This window comes from Panthera tigris, chromosome D1 (assembly GCF_018350195.1).
Source record: "Panthera tigris isolate Pti1 chromosome D1, P.tigris_Pti1_mat1.1, whole genome shotgun sequence".
Classification (NCBI taxonomy): Eukaryota; Metazoa; Chordata; class Mammalia; order Carnivora; family Felidae; genus Panthera; species Panthera tigris.
In genome coordinates, this window is record NC_056669.1 from 741,964 (window position 1) to 767,708 (window position 25,745).

The window sequence follows — 25,745 nt, forward strand, 5'->3', positions numbered from 1 at the left end:
AAAGCAAAGAGCCTTTATTCGAGCTAGCCCGAGCTCAGTCCCCTACCTGCACTACGCAGCGGTGAGATGCTGGGGAGAGAGAGGGAGTTTCAAAAGGACAAAGGTTTTATTGGGGCCTACGGGCAGTTGGTGAGGTAATGGCTGTGGCCTCAGCCCATAGGCTGGGGAAGGGTCGGGTCGGAGTCCTGTTAGGCAGGTGAGCGGGAGGTTACTCAAGGAGAGGAGGCGTGGTCAAGGTGAAGGACACAGAACAAGATGGAGTCGGCCGGCGTAGGCCCGCCCTTTCAACCACTATTCCAGTGATCATTCTTTGTAATTTCAGTATCTTCATAGATCACCCATTCAACATAGTGACCTATCATTTTCTTGAACTTCACCCATTCAATGGCATCTCACCTCAGCTACCACCAATTATTTCTCCACCTCCAAAATTTCAGTTCCTGGAATCTCAATCTATGATCTGTACCACCTGCCTCTCCGTGTCACTTCCTCTTGTACCCTGAGTTTAGCAATTGTAAGACCCCACCCCAGTCCATCTATCTTATCACCCTTTCTTTGTTATTCTTATCACTTGAGTTCTCACTTCTATTCAAACTGAGCTTCTGACTCCCTGGTTTGTCCCTGTCATTCCCTTGCATATACTTTCAAATCCATTATCATCAGTCTCCACCCCTCAACAACCACTGTTCTGATTTCTGTCATCAGAATTAGTTGTGCCAGTCCTTGCACTTTTGTTAATGGTTTCTTTTACTTAATGTTGAGATTTACCGATGTCTTTGCCTATATCACTAGTTTATCCCTTTTTTAGTGCTGAGTGGTTTTGCATTGTAAGGATATATCATAATTTGTTTATCGATTCTCGTATTGATGGACATTAGGTTGTTATAATTGAGGCTATTAATAAAGCTGCCGACTGAAAGATAATTCAAGCTGAAGTTGTAAAACATGAGAGAATCAGTTACTATAAGACATCTTGTTCTGGACATATGTTTCATTTCCCCTGAGTAGAAGTAGAATTACTACATCCTAGGGTACATTTGTGTTTATCCATATATGAAACTGTCACAAAGTTTTCTGAAAGGACTAACCATTTTACACACCCACCAGCAATGTCATTCTTTTTAATTTTAGCTGTATAGTAGATATGAAGTAGTTGTAATTTGGACTCCCCTGCTTACCTATTTTTATGTGATTTTGGTGACATCTCTGTTAAATATTTTGTCCGTTTAAAAAAAATTTTTTTTAACGTTTATTTATTTTTGAGAGAGAGACAGAAACAGAGACAGAGCATGACTAGGGGAGGGGCAGAAAGTGACGGACACAGAATCTGAAGCAGGCTCCAGGCTCTGAGCTGTCAGCACAGAGCCTGCGGCAGGGCTCGAACCCATGAACTGTGAGATCATGACCTGAGCCGAAGTCAGACACTAACCAACTGAGCCACCCAGGCGCCCCATTTTGTCCATTTTTAATTGGATTATTTGTCTTCTTTTTGAGTTGTAAGATTTTTTTATATATTCTGGATATAGTTCCTTTGTCAGAGATACATATTGCAAGTATTTTTTTCCGGTCTATGGCCTGCCTTTTTATTTACTTCATAAAATCTTTCATAAAGCAGTTTTAAGTTTTGATGAAGTATAGTTTGTCAGTTTTTTGTTCTATATTTAGTGATTAAAAAAAAAAAAAAAAAAAAAAAGCTTGAGGCACCTGGGTGGCTCAGTCAGTTAAGCATCTGACTTCGGCTCAGGTCATGATCTCTCAGTGGGTTCAAGCCCCATGTCAGGCTCTGTGGTGACAACTCAGAGTCTGGAGCCTGCTTCAGATTCTGTGTCTCCCTCTTTCTCTACCCCTCCCCTGCTTGTGCTCACTCCCTCTCCAAAATAAATAAACATCTTTAAAAAAAATTTTTTTTAATGTTTATTTATTTTTGACAGAGAGAGACAGAGCATGAGTGGGGTAGGGTCAGAGAGAGAGGGAGACACAGAATCTGAAACAGCCTCCAGGCTCCGAGCTGTCAGCCCAGAGCCCGACACAGGGCTTGAACTCACAGACAGCGAGATCATGACCTGAGCCGAAGTCAGATGTTCAACCGACTGAGCCACCCAGGTGCCCCAATAAACATCTTTTTAAAAAAGTTTATTTAGCAGAGACAGTGCAAGTAGGGGAGGGGCAGAGAGAGAAGGAGAGAAAATCCCAAGCAGGCTCCATACTGTCAGCACAGAGCCTGACATGGGGCTCAAAGTCACAAACCGTGAGATATGACCTGTCCAAAATCAAGAGTCGGTTGCTGAAGTGACTTAGCCACGCAGGAGCCCCTATAGATAAAGCTTTTTGTGTACTCCGGAAGACATTTTGTCTATTCCAAGGTTATGAAGAGTGTCTGCTTGTTTCTTTCTGGAAAGTTTCTGGTTTTGGCTTTTAGGCTTACCATCCATATCAGAGTCTGCATCTGTGCTCTTATGTAAGGCTGGGCTTTATTCTTATGAGTTGGTCCAGTTGTTCTAGCAGCATCTGTTGAAAAATGATTCCTTTCTATGTTTAGTGGCCGTGCCACCTTTTTAAAAAATGAATTGGCCGTGGGGTGCCTGGGTGGCTCAGTCGGTTAAGCATCCGACTTCGGCTCAGGTCATGATCTCGTGGTTCGTGAGTTCGAGCCCCGCGTCGGGCTCTGTGCTGACAGCTCAGAGCCTGGAGCCTGCTTCACATTCTGTGTCTCCCTCTCTCTCTGCCCCTTTCTGCTCATGCTGTGTCTCTCTCTGTCTCAAAAATAAATAAACATTAAAAAAAAATAAACAATATTTTTAAAAAAATGAATTGGCCATGTATGTGGGGGTTTATTTCTGTATTCCATATTGTATTCCATTGGTCTGTTTATCCTTACACCAGGACTACACTGCCTCGCTTATTGTGGCATTATGGCAGAGATTTTCAACAACGCTGCTGACATTTTGGATGAGATGTATTATGGGACGTATCCTGGCCTCTACCTACTAGGTACCAATAGTATGCCCAGTGGTGGCACAATTAAAAATGTTTTCAGACATTGCCAAATATTTACTGAGAGGGAAGGGGCAAAATTGCCCCCAGTTGAGAACCACTGTTTCATGGTGAAATAAGGCAGTGCACACCCTCCAGATTTGTTTGCTTGTTTGTTTGGTGTTTACTAATTTTTTGAGAGAGAGATTGTGAGCAGGGGAAGGGCAGAGAGAGGGGGAGACACAGAATCCGAAGCAGGCTCCGAGCTGTCAGCACAGAGCCCAAATGCAGGGCTTGAAGTCATGAACTTTGAGATCATGACCTGAACCAAAGCTCAACTAACTGAGCCACCCAGGCGCCACACCCTCCAGTTTTGTTTTAATTCAAGATTGTTTTGTCTCTTCTTGGTATTTTTTGCTTTTCCATATAAATAACCTGCATGGTTTTGAACATACCATGATGAACATACAGATCAATTTAGAAAGAATTGATATAACAATATTGAGTCTTGTAATACATGAAATCCATGAACACAGTATATTTCTCCTTTCCTCTCTCCTGTTTTTTTCTTTTTGTTGTTGTTTGTATAATTTCTTTTAGCAGTATTTTCTGTTTTCAAAGTGAAGTTCTTACATGGTTTTTTTTTTTTTTTTAATTTTTTTTGACGTTTATTTATTTTTGAGACAGAGACAGAGCATGAACGAGGGAGGGTCAGAGAGAGGGAGACACAGAATCTGAAACAGGCTCCAGGCTCTGAGCTGTCAGCACAGAGCCCGACGCGGGGCTCGAACTCATGTACCGTGAGATCGTGACCTGAGCCAAAGTCGGCCGCTCAACCAACTGAGCCACCCAGGTGCCCCCTTACATGGTTTTTTGTTACATAATTCCTAAGTATTTCAAATTCTATGATGCTGTTTTAAATGGATTTAAATTTCATTTTCCATTGTTATATGTAGAAATATCATTGATTTTTCTACATTGACCTTGTATTCTGAGAACTTGTTAAATTCACTCATTAGTTCTAGGAGTTATTTTTAAATTCCTTAGCATATTCTGTTTGTATAATCATGTCATCTGAAATAAAGGGAATTAACTTCATCTTTCCAATTGATGTGCCTTTTGTTTTTATGTTGGCCTTATTGAACTTTTTAGGCGCTCCAGTGTAATGGGGAATAGAGGCAATATAATGAGCTTTTTTGCCTTTTGTCCCTTTGGAGAGGGAAGTATTAACTATTTTACAGTTAACTGTGCTGCTAACTAGGGATTTTTGATAATTGCCCTTTATCAGATTGGGGAGGTTTCCTTTCATTCCTGGTGTGCTGAGAGTTCTTATCATGAACATGTATTCAATATTGTCATACAGCCGTTCTCCTTTATTTGGTCAGTGTGGTTAATTTTACTGATTAACTTTGACATTTATTTATTTGTTTGTTTTAGAGCACGTGAGCAGGGGAGAGGGGCAGATGGAGACAGGGGGAAGAGAGAGAGAGAGAGAGTGTGTCTCAAGCAGGCTCTGTGCCCAGCACAGAGCCTGATGCAGGGTTTGATCCCACAATCCTGAGATCATGACCTGAGCCAAAATCAAGAGTCGGACGGATGCTCAACTGACTAAGCCATCCAGTCACCCCTTTATATTTTTTACTTATTTTTCTTTTACTGGTTAATTTTGAGATATCAAGTCAGCCTTGCCTTCTAAGGGTAACTCTCATTTGGTGATGTGGGAGTTTTCTTAATAAACTGGTGGATTTTATTTACTAATATTTTGTGAAGGATTTTTGTGTACAGTTTGGTCTGTAAATTTCTTGTAATATCTTTGTGAGGTTTGGAGATCAAGGTTTTACAGGCTTTATAAAATATGTTGTGGGTGGTGGGGGGAATGCCTGGCTGGCTCAGTTGGATAAGTGTCTGACTTCAGCCCAGGTCATGATCTCATGTGGGTTTGAGCCCACATAGGGCTCTGTGCTGGCAGCTCAGAGCCTGGAGTCTGCTTCGGATTCTGTGTCTCCCTTTCTCTCTGCCCCTCTCCCACTTGCACTGTGTCTCTCTCAAAAATAAATAAACATTAAAAAAAATTTTTTTAATAAATAAAATATGTTGAGAAAGTGTTTCCTCTACTTCTATACTTGGAAAAAGTTTCTATGATTGTTATTTCTCCTTTAAATGTTTGACAAAAAGTAATAAAAAATCTGAACAGGGAGTTTTCTTTGTAGGAAGCTTACTAATTATAAATTAAATTTATTAATAAAGTTTTTGTATTTTTTTGTCAGTTTTGCTAAGTTGATTCTTTCAAGAAATTGATCCATTTTATCTAAGTTGTTGAATTTATTAGCAGAAAGTTGGTCATATTATTCTTTTAATGTCTGTGGTATTGGTAGTGATAGCCTATCTTTCATTCATGAGAGTGATCATTTTGTTTACTTTTTTTTCTTCACTCTTTTTTTTTTTTTTTCATTCATCATTCTTGGTAGGAGTTTATTAATTTTACTAAAGTTTTCAAACACAACTTTAGTCTGTGTGGTCTCTATTTTTTAGTTTAGTGTTTCATTGCTTTCTTCTTTTATTCATTCCTTTCTTCTTACCAAAGAATAAAGTTGCACGTCTTCCATCTTCTTAAGGTGGGAACTAAAATCACTGATTTAAAGTTTTTATCTTTTTCCACTGTAGGCATTTAAAGTTATAAATTTCCCTCCGGGGGCGCCTGCGTCGCTCAGTCGATTAGACATTCGACTTAGGCCCAGACCACGGTCTCACGGTTCATGAGTTCAAGCCCCACATCGGGCTTGCTGCTGTCAATGCAGAGTCTGCCTAGGATCCTCTGCTCCCTCTCTTTCAAAATTAAATAAACATTAAAAAAATAATAAGATAAATTTCCCTCTGAACAACTGCACTCAATAAATTTGGTATGCTGCATTTTCATTTTGTTCATTTTGTTTTGCTACTTCCCTTTTGATTTCTTTTTTTTTGACCTATAGCTTATTTGGAAGTATGTTCTTGTTTTATTTTAATTTCCAATTATTGAGCTTTTCTAGATACCATAATTGATTTCTAATATAAATCTATTTTTTAATTGGAGAACATACTCTAAGATTTAAATCTTATGAAATTCATTGGCATTTGTTTTATGGGCCAATGTAAGATTTCTTATGTTGCACTCAAAAAGAATATGTATTGCAATTGTTGGGCCTAAATAGTTGTTCTGTAAATATCAACAAGGTCAAGGTAGTTGATAGTGTTGTTCAAATCTGTATTCTTACTGATATTTTTTTTGTGACTGTTCTATCAATTATTGAGAGGTATGTTGCAATATGCAACTACAATCATGGATTCATCAGTTTCTCCCTTTAGTTCTTTGCTTCATGTATTTTGAAGGTCTCTTATTAGGTACATACATATTTATGATTTTTATGTAGTCCTGATGAACTGACCCTTCTATCATTATGAAATACTGTTTTCATCTCTGGTAATACTCCCTGTCTTAATGCCTACTTTGTCTGCTATTAATTTAGTAAATGTCTTCTACTGTTTCATCCTTTTGCTTTCAACCTGTGTTTGTGGAAATCCTCTTGTGTCTTGGTTATATTCAGTCTAGCAAGTGCTAAGTCAGAAACTGTGAAGAACTGTATAGGATCTGAGGTTTTGACAAGCAAGCTAATTTTTTTAGCTTACCACTATTTCGTATGTATTGTGGCAGGCTGAAAGAAAACAAACTGTGTATCACTCGTGGAAAAAGCGTAGCCAAAGCAATGTCTTGTGTCAGTTTCCTAGTCTACTCCCCAAAGGGCAATGCTATGAGGGCCAGATGGCTCCTGCACAGAGTAGGAACTAGTTCATTACAGACTAAGAACCACGACACGTGGAAACTACATGGCCGCTGCTATCCCCTTCTTCAGAGAGAAGGAAACCTTATGTTTGATCTGGAGTGTAAGCACTCTTTGGAGAAGAGAGAGATCTTTATCTTCGCTACCCCATGTCTCCAGGAAGGGAGACCTTTCTTTGCTTTACTATACTACACTGTCTACACACACACTCTTAAGTTGGCTGTGAATGTCTTCATTCAGAGAACCTGGGCTGTGCAGAAATACGAAATATTTACAGAGAACTGTCTCCCAAAAACAAGACTCTGCCTTGTGTTTAGTCTTTTTACATCTAATAATTCTTAAAGCAGTTTGATGTAGGTCTCTCATTTAACTATGTTTTCTATCAATTCTATTTTTTTTTCTCTTGTTTCTTCTTCCTTTCCTGCCTCCCTTTGAGTTAGTCAAAAAATTTTCAATTTTACTTTTTTTTTAGTGGCTCCTCTAGGCAGTATAATATTCATTCTTAACTATTTAGAGTTATAACTGGACCATTTCACATAAATATAAGGATCCTTCAACTTTATGATTCTATTAGTCCCACCCCCATGTTGGCATCCTTTTGCTCATGGACTTCTTTATGTCTGCATGTTATGAAGTTCACAATACAGTGTTGTAATTGTTGCGTCAAACCCACTATCTCCTACCTACCACTGGGGTAAGACCACTTAAATATACGTATCCCTACTTCCCGGAAGTGTACTTCCCTAAATCTGAGTTATTTAGAATAGAATAATGCTCCAGCCAGTGAAGGCCTTTGGAAGGATGGTTAATAGTAATGCATGGAACTAAAAATCTTAAAGACTTCTTACCTACCACCTCTCAGCCCCATGCTTTCTAAAGAGGAGAACCACTTGGCAGTTTCTCAACCAGTGAATTGCAAGCCTCCTTTTCCATTTTTTTCATTGTCTAGCAAATAATTATTGAAACACACACACATATATTTTTCACAAGCAAAATTAATTTTTTGAAACAGATGAAACTAGAGAATATAAACTCAAGTGCCCAGGTGCAATCAGAAATAAATGAAATAGGAAAGTTAAGAAAAATAGGGAATGTGTGAATAGGAGTTCATACTTGACAAATCTTACATATTTTCCAGAGGAGGTGGAAATCAAGATTTTTATGTAAATTGCATGGATTTTTAGCATACTTCAGACTTATCATGACAGCCAATTTTAAACTTTTGGTCTAAAAGACAAAAAGAAATATACAGCATTGTCCTGACTGCCCCATAATTTGTAAGACTGATTCTTTCACCAATGAATTAGCTCTTCACATTCCAGAAAATAGTAAAGAATGCTTCCACAGCAGGCTTTGGGAGGTGGAAACATGTATGTAGGCCTGCCAGGCCTGGATAAGGTTCTGGAATTACCACATATAAAGATATTAAAATTCTTAGCTAAGGGCCTTTTTTTTTTAATTTGTTTCTAAGTAAGTAGACTTTTGAAATATGAAAACATCACTGTATAATAAATCACTAGTTTGAAGCTATTTTCTGTATTGAGATTTTTAAAATTTAATCCCTAATTCAGTTATCTACTTTGTGTTTTAAATATAGAGCTTTTGAAGAGAAACGAAAAGAACAAGAAGAAAGAGAACAACAAATCAGAGAACAAATACTTCAACAAAGAAAAGAGAAGTTTGAAGAAGTCACTGAAAAATTCCAACGTGCCCATATTCCTCTTTCACAACGGAGGAGAGCAGGTACCTTAATCTCTAGAACAATTTGAGAACAAAAATGAAAGTTATATCTAATATTCAATATTCAATATTGAGTAGGCAGTAAAATGATAAATTAAGAAAGAAAATATAGGGACACATGGGTGGCTCAGTCAGTTGAGCGTCCAACTCTGACTCAGATCATGCATGATCTCACAGTTTTTGAGTTCAAGCCCTGTGTTGGGCTCTGTGCTGACAGCTCAGAGCCTGGAGCCTGCTTCAGATTCTGCGTCTTTCTCTCTCTCTGTCCCTCCCCTGCTTGCCCTCTTTCTCCCCCTCAAAAATAAACATTAAAAAAGAAAATTAAAAAAAAAAATAAATAAAGGAAGTATAAATTCAAACTAAAAAAATATGCCTTTGAGTAATAAGGTTTTAACCAAGTGAAAAATTGTAATTTGATTTAGCTTTAACTTGGAGAATATTTTGTTGGCTCTATTAGTAAATTTTGAAAGCTTGCAAGTTTGATTCTACTATATCCTGGCTCACAATGCTTTGTCTTTTTAAAACTGATTTAGTAAAAAGAAAATTTAACATTTAGGTTCAGTAAATTAGTGTCACATTCATTCTGGTATTTTATTCACATTTTGGTTCAAATTCCTGTTTGAGAAACATTTAAATAAAAATAAAGTGTACAAAGTGATACAATCCAACAATCTGAGACCTGGAACCTATTAAGAATCTAAATATGAGTATGGTTGATTCTTTGGTATCACATCTACATTTTTTATACCTTAAATAGCAACACAGAATTAAGAATAAAATGTCAAAGCTTCAAAAAGAAAAGGACAGGCAGAACCTTTATGTTCAACAAACATACGTTGTACTACATTGTACTTAGCCCTGGGCTGAGACAGAGAGAAATCTAGTCCTACTCTACCATTAAAGATCTCACAGCTTATTTTGGAGGTGAGAATAATGTAAACAATGTCAATAAATAAACTGATGATTGCTGTGGTAACAAAATATGTGAAGCTCTGTGTGAACACAGAAGGAAGAAAACTACAGCTGTACAGGGACATCAAGGACATTATCCCTGAAAAAATGACTTAATTTGAATCTTGAAGAATGAGCATTTTGCCATGCATAGAGAAAAAAAATTTTTAATCCCCAATGGAAGGAAAAGCTTTCGTAAATAAATTATGTATTTTGGTGTATCCTGAAGCATAGGGTGGGGAAAAAGTGAAGAAAAATGAATGTAAGTCTAAAAAACTAAGTTAGAACCAGGACCCAAAGAGCTTTGCATATCATGCTAGGAATTTTGTCTTTCTCCAAAATGCAATCCACTTAAAGGTTTTTAATTGAAGGGGCGCCTGGATGGCTCAGTCGGTTAAGCGGCCGACTTCAGCTCAGGTCATGATCTCACGGTCCGTGGGTTCGAGCCCCGCGTCAGGCTCTGTGCTGAAAGCTCAGAGCCTGGAGCCTGTTTCAGATTCTGTGTCTCCCTCTCTCTGACCCTTCCCCGTTCATGCTCTGTCTCTCTCTGTCTCAAAAATAAATAAATGTTAAAAAAAAAAAAATTTTTTTTTAAATAAAAAAAAGGGTTTTTAATTGAAAATGAAGCCATTACTGTGTCTGTCACAGTGAGTAAGGGCAGGTGGTAACACCATTAAAAATAATAACAGCTTAAATATGGCAGGGTTTATTTCTCCCTCTGATAATATGAAGTCCTGAGGTAGGCAGTCACAGCTCATTTGGGGACTGTGCAGTGTCACTGGGAACCCCAATGCCTCTGTCTCTCAGCTCAACTATTCTTAGTTTGTGATTTATATCTTCACCCTCATGGTCACATTGCACCTGCGAGATCTCCAGCCATCATGCCATGTTGTAGGCATGAAGAAGGAAGAATTGTGAAGGAAAAAAGGTTGTACCTCTGAGCTCCTTTTAAATTATGTTCCTAGAAATAGCCATTTGTCTGCTTAGTGTAATTTATAATTGGCAACTTCATGTGCAGGGGGTACTGAAAAATGAAAAAAAAATTTTTTTAAGGCTCTATTGCTACTCTCTAACTATTAATGTAGGGTCTGTTGCCAAGGAAGAAAGGGAAAATGGATATTGGGTGGGAAACTTGGGGTCTCTACTATAATTAGATTTGTTTGTTAGAAAGATAATTACAGTTACAACATGGATGTTGGGTTCCAGTAAAGACACTGAAGTAGATAGACTAGTATGAGACTATTTCGTTATTTGTGGCAAGAGAGGTCCAGCTGCTAAATTAAAACACTGTACTGGATGTGGAGGCAAGTGGTAATATATTCAGGAGATGTAATCAGATTTCAGTTACGATCAATGGAAAGTGCCAAGGGTCCAGGTAGAGAACAGTGCCCTAGGGATTTTGCAGAGAGCCTCACACGTTTTTAGACATTTTTACAGAATTAATGATTTTGGTAGATGATCATATTAATCAGGGTTATGGATGAATCAGATTACAAGTGTGAATGATCATTAAGTTTTAAATGTATTGATTTTGAGCCTCCTTTGGCTTGTCCAAATGGAGAAATCAAATCAGCAACTAGAAATGTGGGTCTGAAACTTAAGAACAAGATACAGAATAGAGATGTATATATTTAAGAGTCACTAATGAATGGATATATAGTTGATAAATGAAGCCATGGGAAAGGTAAACTAAACAACAGGATATAGACCATAGATTGAGGGTAGGGCCTAAAATAGAATCTTAACACATACCAGTGTATACTGTAGGTAGAGCAAGAAAAACCAAAAAATGGATTTTGAGAAGTAGTTGTCAAAATTAAAATATATATGTAAAACCTTGGTTTGTGAGCAGAATTTGTTCCAGACACATGCTTATAAACCAAAGCACTCGTATGCCAAAGTGAATTTCAAGAACCATTGGCTCAGTTGTGATCATGTGACATTTGGCATCACTCCTTTATCTTGCAACGAGTTGCAACAAGTGCAAGCCACTCATTTATCTAGTTAAAATTTATTAGAGAAATCTCCTCATCTTGCGGAACACTCACAGAACAAGTTCCCCGCAATCCAAAGTTTTACTGTATTTACATTTGCTTGTATTTGCATAAAGAAACAGTGAAAGAATATACAAGTGACCAAGGAGAGCAAGACTTCCAAATATATCATGTATATTTTTCACTTCTGAGTATGAATATGTCATCTATGCAAAATGTCAAAATAAATTTTTTTTTAAAATTTTTTTTAACGTTTATTTATTTTTGAGACAGAGAGAGACAGATCATGAACGGGGGAGGGTCAGAGAAAGAGGGAGACACAGAATCTGAAACAGGCTCCAGGCTCTGAGCGGTTAGCACAGAGCCCGATGCGGGGCTCGAACTCACGGACCTCGAGATCATGACCTGAGCCGAAGCCGGACGCTTAACCGACTGAGCCACCCAGGCGCCCCTGTCAAAATAAAATTTTAAGAAAAGCCAGTGCTATCAGTGAAGAGCAAGAACAAAGCTATGAAAGACTACTACTTAATTGACTGTTAGTTCACTTTATTCCCAAACCCTGAAGGCTAACCGCAAGCTCACCAGGAAGCCTGGTGGTCGGCTCTTCCCCGTGCTACAAAGAAGGGCAGCAGGCTGGGGGTTTGAATGAGGTCAGAAAACCGTTGGAGTGAGCATATTAGGGTAGAAGAACTGGAAAAACCAGAGCTCCTGGGCTAAATGATGGAATGCAGCTGTGGTCTGCAGTAAGACTTGAAAAATAACAGGCTTCCAGTATCCCCAGCGCATGAGGGGTGGTAACCAGGAGTCGTTAGATTAACAGCAACAAGAAGCAGTCATGGGTGGTCGTACACTGATCTAAGGTAGTTTTCATTTTCTGAAGTATAACTGACATATAATATCCTATTCATTTCAGGCATGCATCTTTATGATTCTTTATTTTTATACGTTATTAAATGATCCTGACAATAAGTCTAGTTCCATCTGTCACCACACAAAATTATTACAGCGTCACTGACTATTCTCCCTGTGCTGTACATAACATCCTCATGACTTACGTATTTCATAACTGGATGTCTATACCTCTTAATCCAACCCCCCAACCTATCTCACACTTCACCAGCCCCTCAACCTTTGCCCTCCCTAGTAACAGTTTGTTTCCTCTCTCTGTGAGTCTGTTTGTTTTGTTCATTTGGTTTGTTCTGTTTAGATTCCACATGTAAGTGACATCATACAGTATTTGTCCACTGTCTGACTTATTTCGCTTAGCATAATGCTCTCTAGGTCCATTACATTGTCTCAAATGGAAAGATTTCATTCTTTTTTGATGGCTAAATAATATTCCATAATGTATATATACCACATCTTCTTTTTTCTTGAATTTTTTTTAACATTTATTTATTTTTGAGAGATAGAGCATGAGTGGGGCAGGGGCACAGAGAGGGAGACACAGAATCCGAAGCAGGCTCCAGACTCCTAGCTGTCAGCACAGAGCCCAATGCGGGACTCAAACTCACCGAACTGTAAGATCATGACCTGAGCCGAAGTCGGACATTTAACCAACTGAGCCACTCAGGAGCCCCAGTATACCATATCTTCTTTATCCATTCATCTATCAGTGGACACAGGTTGCTCCCATTTCCTGGCTGTTGTAAATAATGCTGGGGTGAACATACAGGTACATCTGTCTCTTCGATGTAATGTCTTTGTTGACCTGAGTTAGCATTAAAATTAGTGTTTAGGCTCTCTTTGATAGGCATCAAGTGGTGAAGGTTAATAAAAGCAAGTCTCAGACTCTAATCTTGTATGACTAGACACAGAACATTCATACAGCTTGTTCAGTGAGCTGAATAAAGTCCCAGCTTTCTGTCCTTGTAGGTACTCTAACTATACCTTCTATGAGAGGTCTGCCGAGATACACACAGCCACATTCCAGAGACAGAACTGTGCCATCTGGCATTGGACATTGAGAAATGTTCCTGTATTAACGGTCAGACACAAGCCTGAGTAGACATCAAGACTCAGAGATCATCGATAGGGTAAAGGATATAGACCTCCCTGCATTCTTATTCCCTGTTCATGTAAAGGTAGGGAGTGATTAAAATATATTTATGAAAATGCACTTGTCTTGAATACCTTTAATTTCAACAAAGAAATCCCATTTTTAACATTCAACAAGATATTCACCAGGCTGTTCTTTTCACCAACAAAAACCCATGTTAGACATTGAGTATACCAATTAGAAAACCAGTTGATATATAACACTTGACAATATCTGCCTCAAAAGGATTGGTCCTTTATGATTAGAATATCCTGCAAGCCCTGTCATACAGCTGTATTCATCAGAATATTATGCCATCACCTCTTAATTAGGGAAATGGTCTGTCTCTAGAGTTCCGTCTATGAACTAAAGCATACATAATAATGTACTGGCTTTGCTTTAGAATTTTAAGGTAAATAACAAAGATTGCAATAATGAAAAAGCCTGAAAACATACAGGGTTTTTAAAGGAGAAGGAGGAAAGACAGTTTGGAGGTGTCTGTAGAGAGCTAGAAAGTCAGCTACCCTACCTCCAGGCCTTGAGTTTTCTGTAGTATGTGATGCAAAATAATGCAAAATAATGCCTCCATTTAAGCAGGTGAGTTTCCATTTAAGACAGCTGAGTTTCAACTTGACCACATAAGTGAAAGGGTATTTTGAGAAGTAGGAGAGGTTGAGTACGTTGAGACCAACGTGCCCAGCAAAAGGGCTTTACAAAGTGGCTACTACGCACGCAAAGTAGAGTTGGGTAAGAGGTTGTACTGTGTAGCATGTCAACGAACGTCCACATGGTCTATGACCTCAAACAAGATACTTACCTTCTCTATGCCTCAGTTTCCTCCATTGCAAAATGGAGATTCAAAGAGCATCTGCCTCACAGGCTGTAGTGAGGATTACATTTGTTACAACATGCTCAAAAATAATGTCTGTAATGGTAAGTGCTCAGTAAACATCAGCTGGTGTTTTTATACCTTCCCCTTTTCTTCATAAGAATATTAATAAATTTTGTCAGAAATTTATGGAGTCATGAGATCAAATACAGTGTGGTTTGCATGCCGGGATGAAGGGCCTGAACATTTCTCAGTTTTTTTTCCAGATAAATATTCTTAAAATTGGTGACGTGAATTTTGAGGTCACAGTTTCTCTTTGGGTAATTAAATATCTAAATTTAAAATATTTACACTATTCTAAAAAATATTTTCTTTTTTCAAAAGTTTTAAAGTAGTATTTATTGGGGCGCCTGGGTGGCTCAGTTGGTTGAGCGGCCGGCTTCAGCTCATGTCATGATCTCACAGTTCATGAGTTCGAGCCCCGTGTTGGGCTCCGTGCTGACAGCTCGGAGCCTGGAGCCTGTTTCAGATTCTGTGTCTCCCTCTCTCTGACCCTCCCCCATTCATGCTCTGTCTCTCTCTGTCTCAAAAATAAATAAAAACGTTAAAAATAAATAAATAAAAAATAAAAGGAAGAGTTGCTTTAATAAATAAATAAATAAATAAATAAATAAATAAATAAAAATATAAAAATAAAGTAGTATTTATTATTGACCAGTTAGAATAGAAGATGAAGTGATTCTATACTATTTGATTTTTCTTTATTCTCTTAGCTTTTCAAAAACCAGTTCCTCCTTTGGAAGAAGCCCTCAAACAAATTCAGGAATCCAACTTAAAATCAGAAGTAAACCTTCCCTCTTCCCATAGACCAACAGTAAATTGGAGGTAAGTAATGTATTATTATTATGTATAATTATTAATATGTAATAATTAAATAGCTTTCTATTACTGAGTTTGTAGGCCATTTCATCAGTTACTCCTCACCCTTGTAGAGTTTAATGTTTTATTTTCACAGATTAAATTAAGGTAGAGTAGAATATAAATTGCTTCCAGAATAAGGCAAAATTCTAATTTATTGTCTTGGTATTACAGTGCTGCCTATGTTGAATAAATTTCTATGGAAACTATCATTCAAACCATTTTAAAATATTGATGTTCATTATTTATCTTCACTGCAAGGAAAAAATAGTGTTGAATTGTAGTGATATATTTTTAGATAAAAGGAGTAACTGTATGGGAAAAATGGGTGTTTCCTCATGGAGAATCTTTCCTGGGTGTCTTGAAAAAGGCAATGGCTTATGGTTCCTCTCCAGGAGCTTAAATGAATTATTAGAAGCAATAGAGTCGATCAACCAATCACACAGTGCCCTGTGACATCTTTTATGTCTCCATTTATTTATTATAAATGTTTATTAAAGCTACCACTTGCATAACATTAGTCAGGCTTTGTAAAGGGGATATGGGGAAGAAGAACGTGGTAAAATACAATTCCTAGTGTACAATCTAGGAGAGAAGTGTAATACTTCAAAAAGTATAGACTAGTACCCCAAGAGTAATGATAATAATATGTAATATTTATTTATATAAAGACATTTACAATGGAGACATTAATTAATGTTTATATTTTGCTGTACATAATGTTATTTACTAAAGTACTTCCATTTTTAGAATATCTGTGGCCAGTAGTTCCCTTGATCAGAGCTAAGAACAATTCATTTTCTCAGTCTTCACTGTAGTTGAGGAAAGACCTCATGGAATAGAAGATTCTTCAACAAAGCTTTGAAGAGACTAGGGATTAATTATGAAATGAGTGAGCCCTGGTACTCCAGACAGAGAGGGATGAGTGTGTGTGCAGGACAAGAGTGGTAGAAGGAGTGATGTGCTCTGGGAAGGAGAGCACGTGGAATGCCAGAGCACAGAATCCCAGTAGCCTGTCCAGGCAGGGGATTGGAGGGGTAAATGCGTCTTTGCACTAAGGAGTGCACACTTTATCCTGAGAGTTCGAGACGAGTCAGTGAAGGATCTTAAGTAGAAGGGGGGTAAGATCAGCTTTTCTCTTTTATCATTTATCATTCCAATCTACACATGTGGATAATGGGTTAGAAGAGGACAAAACAGGAGGCTATTCCAATATATGTCATTGAAATTATATGAGTTCATAGCTCGAGAGAAAGATATAGGCTTAAGTTGATTCAACACAGCTCACGGATGAGACGCAGCCATGGAGAGTGTGTACCGTGATGGCAGGTGTAGGGCAGAGCCCTGAAGAATAGCAACATTTAAGGATGTAGAAAACAGGCCCACAAATAGGAACAGAAGGTTGACGTAGGACCGGACAGGGTGGGATCATGCAAACTAAAGAAGTGTGGAGTTTCCTGGAAAAAAAGCAAGCAGAGTTCAAATGGCTTCCAGTGAGTTAGTGACATAAAAACTTGTTACCCTGACATGAAACAAGTGGCACATAAAAAAGGGGTGACAGAAAAGAGGTGGATAAAGGAAGTGCAAAGCCAACAAAGAATGATGAAGTGCCCCAGGTACTGAGAATAGGATCAGCATGACCGTGACCACCTCGGAGCTGAACCGGAAGCTCTGCAGCTGCTGTGGAAGAAGGCTGCTAGCCAGCCCGTGGTCCCGGATAGGGGAGCATTGCCTGGGGCAGAGGTCAGGCTAAAAGGACAGTTCTCAAGCGCCTCTTCCCTCTGTCGTCCTGTCTCTTGTGCTTCCCATCAACCAAACTGAGCCATAAATCAGAAGGCAAAGGATCATTTAGTATCTGCCAAGCAGAGAGAAGTGGAGAAGCCCAGAAAGTGAATCTGGAGGGGAAATGACAGTGTCCACTATAGAAGCAGTGCGTCTAGGGGCGCCTGGGTGGCTCATTCGGTTAAGCTGCCGACGTCGGCTTAGGTCATGATCTCGCGGTCCGTGAGTTCGAGCCCCGCGTCGGGCTCTGTGCTGACAGCTCAGAGCCTGGAGCCTGTTTCAGATTCTGTGTCTCCCTCTCTCAGACCCTCCCCTGTTCATGCTCTGTCTCTCCCTGTCTCAAAAATAAATAAAAAACGTTAAAAAATTTTTTTTTAAAAAGAAGCAGTGCGTCTACTATATTTCACAATAAAAAAGTCACAGTGGTGACTCTGTCAGAGTAGTTTCAGTGAAGTGATAGGCAAAGGAAAGAGATTACTAGAAGTTGAAAAGACACGGAGAGCAAGAAAGTAAAGATAAGAAGCGTAGTTTGTCTTCAAAAGGAAAAGAGTGATAGAACGATAGCCAGAAAAGATGTAGGGCCCAGTCAGGTCCCACAGACTGATGAGTAACAGAACGTGGTCTAGAAAGACAGAGGAGGGCAAGCATGTGGAGCATCTTATGTACCTACTTTGAGCTAGACGAGGATTAGCATGGGTTACACTATGAGTGAAATGTGGTTCTCCTCTCGGGAAAGGTTTGCAGTTAACGTTAGAACACACACGTAACACTGTGTAAGGGGAGCTGTTATGGGAATATTAGCCAAGTGGCAACGTATGAATCTTGAAGTTGGAAAGAAGTCCTAAAGGATGGGTGCACGTTGTCTCATGAAGAAGCAGAGGCCGAGTGTAGGCCTGTTCAGGCCTGCAGTGTGGTAGGAGGAAATAGGACTCGTTCAGAGAGACGGGACTGTAGGGTGTGTTGCCGGAAGGACAGGAGATGGTCCAGAAAATGGACTGAAATTGAATGTGAAATGTTTTTATTTCTGGCTAGGAAGTTTGAGGTTTGTTCTATAACTAGTAGAGAACCCATGCAGGTGATCGATCAGGGAGTGATCTCATCCTCTGTTGTTTTAGAAAGATAACTGGTATGAGTGTTGGAGAATGAAAAGGATGGAGAGACATTGAAGGCAAAGGGCACAAGATGAAATTAATGGGATGATCCCAAGGAGAGGTCGTCACTGCCAATGCTGGACTAGTACAATTTTGTATAGCGAGGAAATGATAGATCTGTTAAAGAATATAAATATTTTGAGTGATTAGAAGGAAAGGATGAGAGAAGAAGAAATGAAAATGCCTTTTCACAAAACAGAGAAGTGACATAAAGAAATAAGAGTTTAAGAATGTTGATCAACTAGACATATACAAATTGGAGCACAGAGTGATTAGTGGCAGGAAAATCAGGAGGCACAGCCATGAATTTAAAAGGACTTTTGTTAAAAGAAAGTTGAAAACAAAGAAGGAAAAGACATTTCATAGAAATAGATAATAGAAATTAGATTATGAGTGTATGAGGGAATAAAGAAAATGAAAAAAACGAAATCAAAAGGAACTGAAATTTTGAGGTAATTTGGTGACTTTAAAAAGAAACAAAATGAAACAGTACTGGTTTGGTGAGATATTGCTGAATTTCATTTGAGGCTTCTAGGGGCGCCTGCATGGCTCAGTCGGTTAAGCCTCCGACTTAAGTTCAGGTCACGATCTTGCAGTTCATGAGTTCGAGCCCCACGTCGGGCTCTGTGCTGACAGCTCAGAGCCTGTATCCTGCTTCGGATTCCATCTCCCTCTATTTCTCTGCCCTTCACCCAGGTGTACTCTGTCTGTCAAAAATAAACATTTTTTTAAAAATGTTTTAAATAACTAAATAAATTTCATTTGAGGCTTCTGAATTGAGGGGATAAATATCCAAGTAGAAATGTATAAAAACAATTTGACCTAAAATGAAATGAGAGATCAAGCTATAGAAATACATTTGAAAGTCATGATTATGTATATTGTTGCTTGTTACATGTACTAGTGTCTCCCCAACCGGATGTGATAAAGGCTAGATGTCACACGTGCAGGTGCTGTGCCGGTGGTGTTCCTGGCTCAGTGCTGTGCATGTTGGAGGCGTTCAGTAAATACTTGGAGTGGAGAGACATACGTGAACACTCCTCAGAGAGTATGAGCTTGATCTGAAGCTTAATTGACGAGGAGGGTATTCAGGAAAGGCAAACACTGGGAGGGAACCACAGACGAGGGAACAAGTCATGTGTGGAAGGGCATGATGCCATGAAAGAGCATGTTGTGTTACGGGACTGAGCGCAGTTCGGCCCGTCCGGTGTGCGCACAGAGAGGAGTTGGGGCAGATAGGCTGGCTGAAAGGAAGCCACAAGTTAACTCATCAAGGGCCTTGTTAAAGAGTCTGTCCTAAAAACAATTACTGAATGAAACATTCCACGTGTATACTTCAGAATGACTGTCAGAATGGACAAAAGTAGGGTTAGGCTAATGGTGGGAAAATCAGGTCAAGTGATACTTAGTGAAAATGAAGACCTCGTGAGAGCTGTTTAGGAGGTGGAATCGAACTGGAACCAGGGGTTCAGGAGGAGTGAAAGGGATGGAGATTGGTCAGTTACGAGGTAGTGACACCATTTATCAAAAGGAGTGTTAAGGAAGGAGAGGCTTAAGGGACAGAGCAACTGGCAAGAGGATAGCAAACTGTCGGGACACATGTAGGATATTCCCAAGCCAGTTTCTCATGGTTAGAAATCTCAGCCACAAATGTAGATGTGATCGTTGCCAACAAATGGATGGAATTAAAGACGTGGCTCGTGAGTTCAGCTAGGCCATCGGACTCCCACAGCTACAGCAAGCCGAGTTTGGCTTCACTTAGAGGACAGAGCGCACTTCATGGCAACGGACAAGATTCTGTTTCAATAGGAGGAGTCCTCGTGGCTCAGCACAAAGCGGTCAGTCTTTGCTATGCCCCTCGCCCCTCAAGTGACATCTCGGCTGTAAGGAAACAAGGTCCCAGTGGGTGGGTGTAGAGCCACCCTGGCAGAAACCCCATCTTCCAAACAGGAACCAGTATTTCTGGCGATGGCTCCAGAGCAGCAATGCCACCGAGGTCCATGTGAGACACATGTCCAGGTACACGAGTTACCACACTCAGGGAAACCCAGAGCTGTAGCTTGATGTCAGCTAGCTGTGGTGTATCCAACCAGTCCTCTGGATTGTACGCAGGGTAGGGACGGAGAAGCAAGGAAGTGGGTCATGTGACTCTCAAAAATCCCAGCAAGATAAAAAAAGTGATTCTTTCTGTCAAGAGTACAGCTTGTAAAAACTACCAAAATGCATAGTTGTTTTTTTAATTTAAATGAAGTTTCAGAACTTTACTGGATTTCAATATATTAGCTTTTACATCAAAACTTTATAAATTAAAATTAGTTTACAAACACATTTAACAAATCATTTTTTTTATGTTTATTATTTTGAGAGAGACCGAGCATGAGCGGGGGAGGGGCAGAGAGAGAGGTAGACACAGAGTCTGAAGCAAGTTCTAGCTCCAAGCTTTCAGCACAGAGCCCGACGCGGGGCTCAAACTCACGGACTGCGAGATCATGACCTGAGCCAAAGTCGGACCCTTAACCGACTGAGCCTCCCTGGCACCCCAACAGATCGCTTTTAAAGCAAGAGTCCATTTCAGTGTTTAGCCATTCTCTGGATTTTAGAAGCAAAGTACCAGTCTAGATGAGCATCACTAAGGGCGTGCAGACCCACAGCATACATTCCTAGTCTTGGTTATGCTGGAGATTTTGTCTTGCAGTGTTAGGTTAAGCAAATCAGATTAATTCTCTTTGGAACTTATTCTCCCAACACTTACTGTAATGGCAAAGTGTTTACCAGATACTTAATGAGGTGGTTTGTGAAAATTACTATCTAATTCAAAAACACTATTGATATTGAACACCAGATTGCGCTGTGTAGTAGTCAGTCCCTTAGGGTATTTTTTTAAATTGTGGGTCATTTTCTGATTCCCATTTTGGGGGTTCTTAAATCTTAGCAAGCATTACCAGTAATATGTACCAAAAGTCCTTTTAAACTTTATTTATTTAAAAAAAATTTTTTTCTGGGTAGAAAAAGAGAGTAAGAGTGAGCAGGGGAGGGACAGAGAGAATCGTAAGCAGGCTCCACAGTCAGCACAGAGCCCACCTTGTGGCTCGATCTTGCGAGCCATGAGAATATGACCTGAGCTGAACTCAAGAGTGGGACGCTTAATGGACTGAGCCACCCAGGTGCGCCTAAACTTTCTTGAAAGTTTGAGCAATTGGCTGTGTTTGAACAGTGAAATAATAATCCAGGATCAAGCTGTGAGTGCCCAGAAGGGAGACTGTGCTAGGTGCAGTGTAAAAGCTATGGTCTTTCTTCCCCCGCTGTTGATAATCAAGATATGAAGTCAGAATGCTTTAAGCTTAGGAAACAGCCGCTGACAAGTTTTGGTTACAAGTTTTGGCTGCTGTAAAAATGCTATTCTAAAATATATTTTGAATTGTAAGAACAAAAGAAATTTTTTTGTACTTTTTTTTCATTTAATTGGAATAATTTTTAAGTTTCTGCAAATAAGGTAATTGTAAATTTAAAGCAGTAAACATTTATTGGTGAATAATATACATATTCCCATTCCAAGAAATATAAGTAAATGAAGTTGAAATAAATTCTTTAATGTTTACTATAAAATAATCCAGTGTATAAAGGACAAGGAAAGAGAGGAGCTCAAGAGGGAACGTGAGAAGGAACACCCGGGGACGTAGGGAAATAACCAGGAGAGCCATGGCATGAAGACCAGGGGATTCCAGTCGGGAAGTGTCCGTGTTTGCAGCTTTTCGGTCAGTTCGTCAATCACGAGCGAGAGCTGGGCCCCGAGCAGCGGAGGTGGAGGCCAGCTGGCAGCGGCTGAGGGACCAGTGGGAGTCGAGGCAGGGACAGCAATAGACTTTCAGAGTACTCGGCAGGAAGGGGAAGATGACAGACATTTACAGGAGCTTTTAGGGTCCGGGAGGAGTTTAGAGTAATAAAAAATCCCAATCGTTTAGTATAAAAGTAATACGCATTTTTGTATACAGGTTTTCCTTACTCACAGCTTTCTCTTTCCACGTATCAGTTGTTATCCTTTGTGATATCAGATATTTTCAATAAAAAAGGCTCTTTAGTACTAGAAATGAAAGGCTAGACCTTTTTTGCTCAACAGTGTACAGTTCTTTAGAGTCTTAGAAGAGATGAAGTATCAGAATAACTTTGATTTCCCTGTAGCAAACGTAGCTAGCACTACACCCAATCTGGGCTAGGACCATTAAATAGCACACATCATCTTTGTTTTATGAGACGTGCTCTCCATTCTAAATTAGAGTATATCATTTTCATATGCTATTGTAATATATTCTTTTGACCATGACTTCATGACATCTATACTCATGTATGTATATATACATACATACATACATATATATATATATATATATACACTCACACACACACATAAATGTTACGTATTTAGAAAACAACAAATGTATACAGAGAAATTTTATAATTTGTATATAACAAATTTACAGAGAGAGCACTATGGCTTACTTATTAAAAAGGTGAATTTTTCTCCATAGATAACGGTATTAAAATGTATGAAAATGTTTTGTAAATTATAAAGTGCTATACAAATATGAAATATCAGAATATTGAGGATCAGGTATTAGTAGAAATACTTATTTGTACTATTTATTGAAAATATGGTTAAGCTACAAATATTGTCACATCAAAAATACATTGCATGTGGAATATAAACCTAAAATGTGTTAAGGAATAAAGTAATGCCAAGAAGTAGGGAGCATCCAAGGAAACTGATTTTATTGGTACTCAAACACAATTGTTCTAATGTGGAAAATATTAGTGGCAGATAATAACAGTAGGATGTTGGTAATGTGATAATCTAAAGGAAAAAAATTGTATGAAAAACTGGAGGGCATTCAATGCTGAAGCATCAAGAACAATCAGAGAAATATATCTGTATGAAAATAGAAGTTGCTCAGGAAGTAATGAGATATAAGAATATTAATAAGGAACTAACATTAAAAATACAAGTAATCAGCCTTCCATCATGAGCAAATCTTTATCACAAGGATAACTTACTTCACCCTTCTGGTAGATATAAGGTAAAAGAAGCTGTATTTCCCCCAAATTAAAGTTTTATACTTTAAAATGATGATATTAGATATCTATCTCCAATATCCATGTATTTGTGGTGAGACAGGTGATCCTGAGCCACATGCAACCCTGAGAAATCTGGCCACAGCCCAGCCGTGGTCCACTGGACCTCTGTTTTCCTTCCATACCAGTAATGTAAATCAGATTTTTCTAGCCCATGTTCATTATCCAGTTGACTGTCAGGCCTCCAAGAGGTGAAAGTACTCTTTCGAGGAAAGAGAAAAGGGGTCGTGAATAAACTACACACAGCTCTCCCCACATGTGCGAGGGCGCTGGGTGATGAGAAGAGTGTCATGCATGGACCCTCAGGACCAAAATATGATACGAATCAAGAGCCTAGAGACAGCCTAATGAACGTCAACAACAAAAAACATCTTAATGAGGCTGTCTCTCTACCTGCCTGTCCAAATGCTTTTCCACCTGTGCAGATCCATTCCTGCCTGTCCAGCTGTTCCCACACCTTATCCCTGCTTACCTGTTCAGCTGTCTCCTGTGCGGGCCCCACTGCTATCCCACCGTTCCCAGATCCTCCCTAGCTGTCCCACTGTTTCTACCCCCCACCAGCCCCAAGCCCTGCCTGTCCGCCTGGCTGTCCCCTCTGTTCCTCCAAAGACCTTTTTACCAGCCCCAATACCGTCCTCCCCGGTCACGTATCTTCCTCACCCCCCAGCCCCAGTAACCACCAGCTTTTCTAGCAGCTTCCCCCGTCTACCAGCCCCAATGCCTTCTGGCCAACCTGACCGTGTGCCCCACCCACCCCGAAGTTCTGTGGTCATCCCTGATCCTGACTCACAGGGCCAGTTATTCTACAAAACTTTCAGACCCAGACATTGCCCCCCACAGCATTGTACTCCAGCCACTCTAATGCCTGCCCTTGTTCGTCGTTCCCTTCCAGCTCGACTGGTTGTATCCCCAGTCCCCATGGAAGCTCTCCCTGCTTTGAAGCCTTCCTGTTTACCCAGTCACCTCCCTCATCAGCCAGCCCCCACTCTCCCTGATACCAGTCTGGTGCCTGCACATCCCACTATCTTAGATCCTTTCCGGTCAGCCCAGCGGTCTGTTCCACAAACCACAACATTGTCAGATCTGTCCCAGGCCTTTGTAGACCATCCTCTGGCCTCAGTCCCCTGCCATCTGCCTCCCTGTCACTCTCCCTGCTCCTCTTTGTCTCCATCACCTTCCACTTCCACATCCTCTCCATCCATTCTGTCCTCTCCCTTCCTCTCCTCTCCCACTTCTCCATCCTTACCCCCTTCATCCACCCCTCTTTTTTCTTCACCTCTGCATTCAGCTCCCTCACCATATTTGCCTCCAACATGTTTAAATTTTCCCTTTCCAGCCTGTCCTGTTTCTTCCTCCTTTCCCCCCGTGCTTTACTCTCCCTCTCTTCCTGCCTCCCCATCTCCTTTTATTCCTGTTCATCCCCTCAACCCTCATCCCTGGGGGAAGAAAGTAGAGAAGAGAAGAGAAGCAAGTGGAATAGAGAAGAAAGAAATAGAGAAGAAAAAGTTGAGAGACGTCAACTTTAAAGGTAAATAAATTGAGTTTATCAGATATTTTGTAGATTTAGCAACATTCTGTTTGGGAAGGGTGACTGAAGGGGAAGGAATCTGTAAGAGTAGGAAGCCTACAAGGAAGAGAGAGAAACATACTCCCAGTGCTCAGGGGCTTGCATTAAATACCCTCCCTGTGGTCACAAGAGGGTAGTCAGGAATCTAGGCCCTGACTATTCCATTTGTCCAAATAAAGACATATATGCGTATTGGAGATAGGTATATGGTACATGTGGCCGTGTGTCCTCCAAACATTTTTATCCTCAATGGGGAATAATGCAAGTGAATTGGGAATAAAGCCCTTGGGGTCCATTCCACTGGCTATAATGCAGCAGCAGTCAGCTCTTTGATATACTTCCTCCCCATCCCCCTGAAACACTGCTCCTTTGTTCTTTGCTTTTCACTGTGTGCATATGCTGAAATCGAACATGCTGTAAGTTTCCAGAAGATGCAGAATTTTCATAGAAGGTGATGTCACCCACTAATAATTTGTGGGTGCACTCGCACACTAGAAGTAGACCCTGTACTAAAGATACACTTTCTGTGGCGTGAAAACCATGTTTACATTTGTAAACAAGTGTGTATACTGTCCTCCCTTAAGTAAGACCCAGGCTCCCAAGCCTAGTAAAGTAGGATGGAAATTCCTGCCTCCCCTGACAGGCAATTTTCATATTTTCTGTCTGCTCGAATCCTCAACCAACTTTATTTGGGTTATAGGAATACCTACCAGCTATCACATCGACTCAGAACTAAGGGTAATACATCATATTCTTATCCAGATAGGAATGCTCTTAAAGAACTAAGGACTGACTCTACATATCTATAGGAATTCCTTCTACCTCTATCTCAAACAATAGAGGAATAGCATTTAATA

The 25,745-nt window shown here is 39.8% G+C and overlaps 1 protein-coding gene across 5 annotated transcripts in view; it reads left to right on the forward strand.

The window, feature by feature from the left end:
• Nucleotides 1-25,745, forward strand: part of CEP126 (centrosomal protein 126) — a 104,363-nt gene that overhangs the window by 28,234 nt on the left and 50,384 nt on the right. The window contains exons 1-3 of one of the 5 annotated variants that reach the window (XR_006208047.1): nt 13,369-13,560; nt 15,117-15,228; nt 23,747-24,849. Coding sequence is in view for 1 of the 5 variants with exons in the window: in XM_042957573.1 (XP_042813507.1) it covers nt 8,389-8,534; nt 15,117-15,228 (258 nt within the window). In the remaining 4 variants the exon portion in view is untranslated. Of the gene's footprint in view, nt 1-8,388; nt 8,535-13,368; nt 13,561-15,116; nt 15,229-23,746; nt 24,850-25,745 lie in introns of those variants that run through there. The other 4 variants (XM_042957572.1, XM_042957570.1, XM_042957571.1 and 1 more) reach the window with 4 other exon arrangements.